The following is a 12,166-nucleotide window of genomic DNA, read 5'->3' as shown; positions in this document are numbered from 1 at the left end:
ACAATTGTAATGTTATACCCCTGAAAGGGAGGAAATATGAGAATTGATTCACACTGAAATGTAGCATCAGCGACGAAATGAAAACGTATGACATAGAACTGTATTGTTTGCATTTTGATTGCATTTGAATGTAGGCCTATAGGGAAGATAGGCCACGTGGAGATGTTAGTTTTAAAACATACAGTATCTTCTTTTCTCTTTGTTTGATAAGATTAGTACAGATTTTCTTAGGGGATCCCACATGGGTCCTCGACCCCAAGTTTGGGAACCACTGTACTAACCTCTCTCTCTGCTTGCTTCCTGCATGCATTGCACTCATTGTTCACTCATTGTCCGAAAGTCGGTTTTTGTTTGTTTGGGGAATGTCTGTAGAAACGGCAGGAATAGCGGGATGGCTTTAAAATGACCTTTTGTCCGGCATCTCGCAAACACAGTGTGAGCCGACTGCGAGCTGGGGTAATTCGTTTCACGTCTCAGGCCTGTGCTGCGAGAAGGCGGAGTTAGCCGTTTGAGAGAGTGGTGAATGTGCTGCTAAAAAGCCAAATCTGGCGGACGCAGGCAAACATAACAAACAAACCATTGTTCATGATTCCGCTGGTTCGCAAAGAGGCAGGAGCGATTAGAACTGTCAGATCAAGAATATAAGCGTTCTGAGCTTTGATCAACGCTGGGACCAATATTTAGATGTTGACCCATAATTTATATTATTTATTGTGTACAAAATATTATTTATTTTTTTATTAAAAATAATTACAGAGGTCCAGACCTCGGTGTCCTCATATGTAGGCCATGCCGGCTGGTAGCTGCTGAGATGTGTCACTGCTGACCTTGGTCAGTGACTAGTGTCACTCAACAGTGCTGCAGACTGGGAAGCAGATGCAGCCATATTAATGAGGTTGTCGTTTGATGCAAATGGCAGAACATATACCTGCTGCAGGTCACTGATGAGCAATATCGTACGGGCATGTCATTCCTGCTAATTGGTGTGGTTCCGAATGGCAGTGACAGAATGAGAGGCAAAATAAAAAAAGAGTTGCCTGAGTATAATACAACATTAATGAATGTGTTTGGTTTTCTATTAACATAGAGCATTATACTTGCTGTAAACATTCAAAACAACCGCTAGCTCCCTCGAACAGCCTTTATAAATGACTACATAGTGGTCTATAGAAAGTCTAAGCAAACATTGTTTTTCCATATAGTTACCTTTGTCAGAATTTGATTCCTCTTCTGGGAAAGAAACAATTGGCGAGCAGCAGCTTAGCAAGAGATTTGCCATTTAGCCAGACAGTGTGTGAGTAATGCACTGGAGATGGAGAAGAGATTCATCAGATAATACTACATTATCTATGCATCTAGGATATTACTGTCCAAAATAAGATCACGTGATTGATCAGGCCAGAGATAGTGTTTTGTTTAGAAGACAATCTGCATGGTCTGATAATGAACACAATTTAATTTAGCTGTATGTATTAGCAGGCTCACATATTATTGCAGGGGCGCAACTTTCACTGGGGATGGGGGATGGGTACAAAACGATTGGAATGTGATACAAAACGAGGCGACAGTGTGCTTTAGGACCATGCGGACGCCTCCGAGTGGTCGGGTAGGCTGTTTGGAGTGTTTATCCGACTGGATAAAAAAGTATTTATATTTATATCCCCCCCACTTCTAAAACCAACGTTGCGCCCCTGTTTTATAGTACTAATTACTTAGGATGAATTCTGATCCTCAAATAATTTAGGAGATGTTTAGTATGCATTAATACAATTAACACAACTTTATTTAAATAATGTACAAGTCACAAACACACACATCTTGCTTTTAACTTAACAAATATTGCAATCATGCACACACATTGCTTTCCCCTTTAACTTATTTTTTATTTGAACACAAGGAAACACTTAAGAGAAAAAGCATACAACTGAATATTAGCACACAAATCGTCTTCTGGGGTTTTCTGCAACATTTTCTGATACCAGTAAATTCAACATTTAAAGTATCTACAGAATGTGACCATCAATTTATGACATACAACAACATAAGATATATTTTTTAGATGACAAAACAAATAAACCAACCAACCAAACAAATTTTACAGTTTGGTTGTCTTCAAACACACTATGCATTGATTTCCCTGAGGCACTGGACATAATTTCATTTACATTACATTTTAGTCATTTAGCAGACGCTCTTATCCAGAGCGACTTACAGTTAGTGATTACATATTTTTTTAATACTGGCCCCCCGTGGGAATCGAACCCACAACCCTGGCGTTGCAAACGCCATGCTCTATCAACTGAGCTACATCCCTGCCGGCCATTCCCTCCCCTACCCTAGACGACGCTGGGCCAATTGTGCGCCGCCCATGAGTCTCCCGGTCGCGGCCGGCTGCGACAGAGCCTGGATTCGAACCAGGATCTCTAGTGGCACAGTTAGCACTGCGATGCAGTGCCTTAGACCACTGCACCACTTATTTCCATAAATAACACATCACCAAAGAACCAACCAAGACTATACATATTGTAAGGTACATTCACACTTCACTATGCCCAACCACTTCAATTATAAAGGCTATTAGGGTGGAATACAATATATACTGTATCACAACATTCATCTGATCATAGGGCAAAATGTCAATCTTTTTTAATTCACATAAATCTGTTTTTCACATTGCACAATGAAAACTCTGATGAAGCCACCCATGAAGTCCACAAGTTCAGCATCTAGATGTCCTCGAGCTGAATTTCCATCCATATGTAATGTCTGCCTGCAAGATTAACTTTACTTGAACCAAGATCAATTAATTTATAGGCTTCCTCCTTGGCACATCTTGAGGGAATTGGATATATCCATGATGGAACATTGTTTTTACTGGTATGCTTGGTTATTATGCCTCTATTAAATGAAAAACAATGTTTCCTGTACAAGTCCAAAGACCACTCCATGGGAGTACTATTGTTTGAAGTAATATGCAGATAAGTGTCTTGTGATTTACATCAAGTGTCCCCAATTACATTCAGCCGTGGGCCGATTTTCCTTGAGCGGATGGTCGGGGGGCCGGCACATAGTTATAAATAATTTGTACACTGCAAATTGACTGCAAGAATCCCAAACAGATATAGTATTTGACAAAAACAGAATTATTTCAAACCTTGAATACATTGGGAATTTCCAACCTTGATTACATAAGGATACGATCACATATGCCTCTCTATTATTGGGAACATATTTCCTACATTAAAATCAATTTGAGCTGATTTCCTGGTGATTTTACAGTTAATGATGTCCAACAAAGAAAATAATGAAAAGGGGGAGGGCAAATAAAATCCCCTGCCAGCCAAATATGCTCACCTATTGGGGAAACCATGATTTACACTATAAGCCCTGTCTGGCTGAATGTGAAAATGTATCCAAATGTGATTTCTTGCAGCACAACAATTAGTTTTTTAAAGTATTAATTGTGAGCCAGCAGATGAAGGTGTGAAGATGAGGGTAAGCAATGTTCTTTAGTAGGATTCATTCTAATCCCTCATATAGTGCTTTCAAGACTGGCCAGACCTGGGTCACCTTCTCCACTGCTGTGAACTGTGAGGTAGTTGCTATAGCGGCAGGTTTTCTTGACCTGTTCCTCCTCTGCCATCTGGCCAGTGATGGAGGTCTGGCCTTGCTGGGTAAGCTGTGTCAGGCGGAAGGGGGAGCGCCTGAAAGAGCCGGTCAGGGTAGTGTTGTTCTCTGACTCACGACTGAACGTGGCTGTGCTCCGACAGTAGCGCTTCAGGCCATGGCGGAAATGGATGGTGAACAGGCCGTAAGTTACTGGGTCCAAACAGGCATTGAAGAGGCCAAAAATAAAGAGCATATGAGTCAAAGAATGGGAGACCGTCTCATCCATATAGTCAGGGAAGAACCAGTACCACAGTCCCAACAGGTAGTAAGGGGTCCAGCAGACGATGAAGGAAGTAACGATAACAATGCTCATCTTCAAAGTCCTCATCCGTGCTTTTGGAATGTTGTTGTGGGAGCGTCGGAGATGTATCTCCTTAGAAGACACTGAAACAAGGCAATAAACACTTGCTCATAATCTTAGCATCTAACACCAAATTTGACAATAAGTCTCAATTACCTTTATCTTTAAGACACATCGCTCTTTGTAACCCCCTCATGAACAATTGTATACTACACCTACCACTACCTCTACCATTATTGCCAATAGAACAGTACAATTGATGGTAAAATATGTCATTTGACCTACTGTTGCCGTGGGTCATGCGGCTGGATATCTCCACCAGGATCCGTGTGTAACAAAAGATCATGATGATCAGTGGCATCAGGAAAAGACAGGCGAAGGTGAACATGTTGTACAGGGTTTCCTGCCAGTGTTGGACAAAGCTCCCGCGGGTAGTGCACTGGGTGAACTTCTCTGGAACCGTGATGGTCACACTGTGGAATATCAGCATCTGTATGACAACACAAAGGAAACGTTAGTCTTTAACCATAAAAACATGTCTAACAATAATTGTATGGCCTGGCTTCAGTGTTACTAGTGTTTCATGCAGCAGAAGCTCGATCCTGCCTAGTCTGCAGTCAATGTAATACAATGATTAACTGCTCATGTCACTGAATTTGCAATGACTTTAGCTGAAAAGAGTTGAATGCTTGAAATGAATTATGAAAAAGTTATAATTGCACGGTAAGGTCTTCTTTTAGTGATCCTAATTTTCTAAGCCTACAGTGAGGGAAAAAAGTATTTGATCCCCAGCTGATTTTGTACATTTGCCCACTGACAAAGAAATTATCAGTCTATACTTTTAATGGTATGTTTATTTGAAAAGTGAGAGACAGAACTACAACAAAAAAATCCAGAAAAACGCATGTCAAAAATGTTATAAATTGAATTGCATTTTAATGAGGGAAATAAGTATTTGACCCCCTCTCAATCAGAAAGATTTCTGGCTCCCAGGTGTCTTTTATACAGGTAACGAGCTGAGATTAGGAGCACACTCTGAAAGGGAGTGCTTCTAATCTCAGCTTGTTACCTGTATAACAGACACCTGTCCACAGAAGCAATCAATCAATCAGATTCCAAACTCTCCACCATGGCCAAGACCAAAGAGCTCTCCAAGGATGTCAGGGACAAGATTGTAGACCTACACAAGGCTGGAATGGGCAGCAAGACCATCGCCAAGCAGCTTGGTGAGAAGGTGACAACAGTTGGTGCGATTATTCGCAAATGGAAGAAACACAAAATAACTGTCAATCTCCCTCGGCCTGGGGCTCCGTGCAAGATCTCACCTCGTGGAGTTGCAATGATCATGAGAATGGTGAGGAATCAGCCCAGAACTACGCGGGAGGATCTTGTCAATGATCTCAAGGCAGCTGGGACCATAGTCACCAAGAAAACAATTGGTAACACACTACGCCGTGAAGGACTGAAATCCTGCAGCACCCGCAAGGTCCCCCTGCTCAAGAAAGCACATATACAGGCCCGTCTGAAGTTTGCCAATAAACATCTGAATGATTCAGAGGAGAACTGGGTGAAAGTGTTGTGGTCAGATGAGACCAAAATCGAGCTCTTTGGCATCAACTCAACTCGCCGTGTTTGGAGGAGGAGGAATGCTGCCTATGACCCCAAGAACACCATCCCCATCGTCAAACATGGAGGTGGAAACATTATGCTTTGGGGGTGTTTTTCTGCTAAGGGGACAGGACAACTTCACCGCATCAAAGGGATGATGGACGGGGCCATGTACCGTCAAATCTTGGGTGAGAACCTCCTTCCCTCAGCCAGGGCATTGAAAATGGGTCGTGGATGGGTATTCCAGCATGACAATGACCCAAAACACACGGCCAAGGCAACAAAGGAGTGTCTCAAGAAGAAGCACATTAAAGTCCTGGAGTGGCCTAGCCAGTCTCCAGACCTTAATACCGTAGAAAATCTGTGGAGGGAGCTGAAGGTTCGACTTGCCAAACGTAAGTCTCGAAACCTTAATGACTTGGAGAAGATCTGCAAAGAGGAGTGGGACAAAATCCCTCCTGAGATGTGTGCAAACCTGGTGGCCAACTACAAGAAACGTCTGACCTCTGTGATTGCCAACAAGGGTTTTGCCACCAAGTACTAAGTCATGTTTTGCAGAGGGGTCAAATACTTATTTCCCTCATTAAAATGCAAATCAATTTATAACATTTTTGACATGCGTTTTTCTGGATTTTTTTGTTGTTATTCTGTCTCTTACTGTTCAAAAAAACCTACCATTAAAATTATAGACTGATCATGTCTTTGTCAGTGGGTAAACTTACAAAATCAGCAGGGGATCAAATACTTTTTTCCCTCACTGTATGTAGTTGGATGGCTTTTATTTGCAGAGACTCCATAATTACTGTCATAATCAGGAGTCAGTAAATGATGTAGGGCAGGCCCTCCTCACCAGTTATCTATCACATTTAAAGTTGACTCTTAAACCATTGTCATGACTTGCCCTCATGGGCTGAGGTTCAAAGATGCAGGCTAGGCAAAGGTTTGAACACCCCCTTTCCTGGGGGCCAGGTTTATGACCGGTCGTAAATTCCTTGCAGAAACTTTATTTTCCTTGCCATGCAGTATTGGGAGAGGGAATTTCCCTGTGAGACAAAGGAAGTCTTCCCGCCAAGACTCCAACATCCAAAAGGGGATAATGAAACAATATTCCTACTTCAAAGAATGTGGGAAATGGTTGGTGGGGACTTAAAGAACAATTATGTCAAATTCGTTACTATGTTGTGATGTCATTAAAGACGGTGGAACAACATAACTGTATCTCTGGGGGTGTACACTTCCCAGTTATGAGGTTTGCATCTAATTGTTGTTTAAAATGATTAAGTATAATAATACTTTTGTGAAGATAACAATGTGATTTTAGCATTCTAGATGAGATGATTGTTTTCCATATTGATTTGTTCTCAGTCAGTGGCCACACCCAGATGAGCACAAACATGATGGAACGCCCCTTTTAACCCGAGTGCATAAAAAGCCTTGTGAGGAAATTCACCTCAGACCAGGAAGACAACGGCTTAAAATGGGTGACACTCTACAAGATCAGCAGACGTGAAGCTGAAGCTACACGTTACAAAATGGTTAGACCAGAAAGACCAGAAAACGTGAGACGTTAGTCCACACGTTTGAAATGGAGACACTCTGAAACTCTCAACCTCTACATGAGGTGAAGAAGAAGACAATGCACTAGACTTTTTCATTTCAGTCTGCAGCTGGCATGTATAGTATGTATAGGCATTGAATAAGTTCAATACAGGATCCTCTTCAAATTGCTCATGCTCACCTACAAAGCACTCAATGAACTGGTGCCCACATATTGTACCTTACTGACCTCCTGCATCCCTACAATCCCACCTGTTCACTGTGCTCCTCTAACACTGGCCTCCTCACCATCCCTCGCACCAGGCTCTGCTACATGGGAGACCTTGCTTTTAGCAGTGCAGCTCCCCAACTCTGGAACTCCCTCCCTCTTCGATGTCAGAACCTCACAATACATACAGATATTCAAGTCCAAGCTAAAGACACACCTCTTCACACAGGCTTACCCAGATTCTCTGTTGTCTTAGCTTTTATCCTCTGTCTAGTTCACTTCCCTGGTTAGTCTGTCATCATGTTTAGTGTTCTCCACGATTAGTCTGTCATCATGTTTAGTGTTCTCCACGATTAGTCTGTCATCATGTTTAGTGTTCTCCACGATTAGTCTGTCATCATATTTAGTGTTCTCCACGATTAGTCTGTTATCATGTTTAGTGTCCTCCACGATTAGTCTGTCATCATGTCTAGTGTTCTCCACGGTTAGTCTGTCATCATGTTTAGTGTTCTCCACGATTAGTCTGTCATCATGTTTAGTGTTCTCCACGGTTAGTCTGTCATCATGTTTAGTGTTCTCCACGATTAGTCTGTCATCATATTTAGTGTTCTCCACGATTAGTCTGTTATCATGTTTAGTGTCCTCCACGATTAGTCTGTCATCATGTCTTGTGTTCTCCACGGTTAGTCTGTCATCATGTTTAGTGTTCTCCACGGTTAGTCTGTCATCATGTTTAGTGTACTTTATATACTTACTTATTTTAATGTGATTGTATTTTTTTTTATCCTGCTGATTATCTTGTGTATGTAAAGTGACTTTGGGTGTCATGAAAAATTAAAATTAAATGTATTATTATTATTATTATTATTATTATTTTAAAGCTGCTGCAAGGTTGTTATGTCATCTGATGTTTTTTTTTACTTAAAATGTAACATCCCTGGGGTATACAGGAAGTACAATGGGGAAAAAAGTATTTAGTCAGCCACCAATTGTGCAAGTTCTCCCACTTAAAAAGATGAGAGAGGCCTGTAATTTTCATCATAGGTACACGTCAACTATGACAGACAAAATGAGAAAAAAAATCCAGAAAATCACATTGTAGGAATTTTTATGAATTTATTTGCTAATTATGGTGGAAAATAAGTATTTGGTCAATAACAAAAGTTTCTCAATACTTTGTTATATACCCTTTGTTGGCAATGACACAGGTCAAACGTTTTCTGTAAGTCTTCACAAGGTTTTCACACACTGTTGCTGGTATTTTGGCCCATTCCTCCATGCAGATCTCCTCTAGAGCAGTGATGTTTTGGGGCTGTCGCTGGGCAACACGGACTTTCAACTCCCTCCAAAGATTTTCTAGGGGGTTGAGATCTGGAGACTGGCTAGGCCACTCCAGGACCTTGAAATGCTTCTTACGAAGCCACTCCTTCGTTGCACGGGCGGTGTGTTTGGGATCATTGTCATGCTGAAAGACCCAGCCACGTTTCATCTTCAATGCCCTTGCTGATGGAAGGAGGTTTTCACTCAAAATCTCACGATACATGGCCCCATTCATTCTTTCCTTTACACGGATCAGTCGTCCTGGTCCCTTTGCAGAAAAACAGCCCCAAAGCATGATGTTTCCACCCCCATGCTTCACAGTAGGTATGGTGTTCTTTGGATGCAACTCAGCATTCTTTGTCCTCCAAACACGACGAGTTGAGTTTTTACCAAAAAGTTCTATTTTGGTTTCATCTGACCATATGACATTCTCCCAATCCTCTTCTGGATCATCCAAATGCACTCTAGCAAACTTCAGACAGGGCTTGGACATGTACTGGCTTAAGCAGGGGGACACGTCTGGCACTGCAGGATTTGAGTCCCTGGCGGCGTAGTGTGTTACTGGTGGTAGGCTTTGTTACTTTGGTCCCAGCTCTCTGCAGGTCATTCACTAGGTCCCCCCATGTGGTTCTGGGATTTTTGCTCACCGTTCTTGTGATAATTTTGACCCCACGGGGTGAGATCTTGCGTGGAGCCCCAGATCGAGGGAGATTATCAGTGGTCTTGTATGTCTTCCATTTCCTAATAATTGCTCCCACAGTTGATTTCTTCAAACCAAGCTGCTTACCTATTGCAGATTCAGTCTTCCCAGCCTGGTGCAGGTCTACAATTTTGTTTCTGGTGTCCTTTGACAGCTCTTTGGTCTTGGCCATAGTGGAGTTTGGAGTGTGACTGTTTGAGGTTGTGGACAGGTGTCTTTTATACTGATAACAAGTTCAAACAGGTGCCATTAATACAGGTAACGAGTGGAGGACAGAGGAGCCTCTTAAAGAAGAAGTTACAGGTCTGTGAGAGCCAGAAATCTTGCTTGTTTGTAGGTGACCAAATACTTATTTTCCACCATAATTTGCAAATAAATTCATTAAAAATCCTACAATGTGATTTTCTGGAGAAAGAAATTCTCAATTTGACTGTCATAGTTGACGTGTACCTATGATGAAAATTACAGGCCTCTCTCATCTTTTTAAGTGGGAGAACTTGCACAATTGGTGGCTAACTAAATACTTTTTTTCCCCACTGTATATTTAGATCATTGTTGTTGTGTCCTGAGACCAGGCTGAGGAGACCAGAGGCTCACCTGGGGAACAGACAGAATCACACTCATCACCCACGCCACAGACAACATGATCTTGCTTCTCTTCTTGGCCTCATTGATGGCCAGTGGGTTGAGGATAGCAGACTGGCGGTCCAAGCTAATGACCACTGTGACAAAAGCACAGGAGTACATGGCAACAAGTTTCATGAACATCAGCAGCCTACAGGCGACATCTCCTGCCTGCCACTGAACTGTGATATTCCAGACAGCATCAACAGGCATGACGATGAAAGTCACCAGCAGGTCTGCCACAGTCAGGTTAATTATTAATATCCTAACGTGGGACTTGCGCTTGCCGTTGGTATTGGCGGCCCACAGCACAGCAAGGTTACAGACAGCTGACACGGCACACAGAGTGAAAGTAATGATTACTCTGACTTTGGCTGCTGTGGAGAAGGTTGGCAGCTGTAGTGAGTCTCCACTCTTATTGCAGATGGGGATGGGTGCTTCACAGCTGGTGTTCTGGGCTTGTTCCGTCATTTGGTGAAACATCATGATCTCATGTGACATTCTCAAGCTATCATTCATATCCCACAGGAACACCAGAGACAATATCTTCTCTGGTTGTTCTCCAGCAATGTGTTCATATGAACAGGTCACCCTATAAGAATAAATGGTTAGAAAAGAGGGATGTTTAGTATGCAGTTTGTGCACTTGTTGTTACATACCGATTGTACATAGTCAGCTTACTAGCAATTATGCTCTGCACAGAAACACAATAATATCCTACAGTTATGGTGGATTAATATATGAAAAAGCAGTACATACTCTACACTGATTTGCATTAAAATACATACCCTCCCAGATCATGTTCAGATGCTATAATAATTTTAAAAAGTGTGGTTAGTGATCTAATACTAATCATCTATGCAAAACACAATGATAATAATGAAAGCAGAACACCATATATATATATACACTGAGTATACCAAATATTACAAACAACTTCCTAATATTGAGTTCTCTCCTTCATCTATACTGATTGAAGTGACATCAATAAGGGATCATAGCTTTCACCTGGATAGTCTATGTCATGGAAAGAGCAGGTGTTGTGTTGTTTTACAGGGTCAGCCATAGTAGTACGGCTTACCTGGAGCAAATTAGCAAATGCCTTGCTCAAGGACACATCGACAGATTTTTAACCTTGTCGGCTTGGGTATTCGAAACAGCGACCTTTCGGTTACTGGCCCAATGCACTAACAGCTAGGCTACCTGCCGCCCACTGTGTGTAACATTCTTATAATGTAGAATCAATGACATTCTAGAAAACGGAATAGGTTGAGTATGTCAGCATCCGCAGGGCTTTCATATGTTCATTTATTGCAATAACCATTACCTTAGCCTGAGCAGAAAGCATAACTATCTTACCTGGTAAGCAGAAATAGAAATGTCGAACCAATTAACCATAGAACAAACTGGTACATTAGCCTGTGATATTCCGATTTACCTTGAAGTATATATAATGAGCTCTTGGAATCATAGGGGAGTTAGTTGATTGTGTTCTATTTTTCACCCATTTGAAGACTCCCATAATACCAACTTGACTGAAAGAAACTACTAACCTGTTAAAGTGTCGGCAAATTCCCCATCAAAAGCACCTGTTTGTTCCTCGTGAATCGAGCTGCTGCAATATTTTTTTTGACTTATCGCAGTGAAACATTGAAAGGAAAAAAACTTTGTGAGGCAAGAAAATCCGTTTACAGTTCTTTCCCCCCTGAAGTTGTAGCATATGGTTTAGAAGCGTTCCTTAATTGTTTTCTATAATGCTTTCATAATAGGAGAGAATGGTATAGCTGTCGAACGCCTGCTTAATTTAGTATTGGAGATAACTATTGCGATTATCAGACTTCATCAACGACAATACTGCAATTCTGTGGCTTGTTCTCGGCACCCTTTCCTCAGCTTCTGTATCGTAGCATATTGACCCGTGTGAAGCTAGCCACAATAGGGATTAGCCGCAATAGTGGAATCAAAATAAAAGTCCCCAGTCGAAAGTGATTCAAACGGATACAAAAATGTTGTATCATGCCATATTTGGAATAGATAATGCTAAACAATGTCGGAATGCTTTTATATAAATTCAACAAAAGCAAATAATTACCTAATTTGACTATTGTGCATATTGAGCCCTACAGTGAATGTGTCATAATACACATAAAACCTAGTGGTCAAACACAGAAATGGTTCC

The 12,166-nt window shown here is 41.6% G+C and overlaps 1 protein-coding gene across 1 annotated transcript; it reads right to left on the bottom strand.

Moving 5' to 3' along the window:
- Positions 1-2,419: 2,419 nt before the first annotated feature.
- LOC121531905 (gonadotropin-releasing hormone II receptor-like) lies at positions 2,420-11,898 on the bottom strand. Its single transcript, XM_041837447.2, has 4 exons — positions 11,541-11,898; positions 9,961-10,579; positions 4,256-4,460; positions 2,420-4,053 (listed from the first exon to the last, which is right to left on the bottom strand). The coding sequence occupies exons 2-4, from the start codon at positions 10,504-10,506 to the stop codon at positions 3,533-3,535; spliced, it is 1,272 nt and encodes a 423-aa protein (XP_041693381.1). The 5' UTR covers positions 10,507-10,579; positions 11,541-11,898; the 3' UTR covers positions 2,420-3,532.
- Between the last annotated feature and the right edge of the window lie 268 nt (positions 11,899-12,166).

This window comes from Coregonus clupeaformis, chromosome 19, assembly GCF_020615455.1.
Source record: "Coregonus clupeaformis isolate EN_2021a chromosome 19, ASM2061545v1, whole genome shotgun sequence".
NCBI lineage: Eukaryota > Metazoa > Chordata > Actinopteri > Salmoniformes > Salmonidae > Coregonus > Coregonus clupeaformis.
The sequence above is the reverse complement of the archived record's forward strand: the minus strand, read 5'-3'. Positions and strand labels throughout refer to the sequence as shown.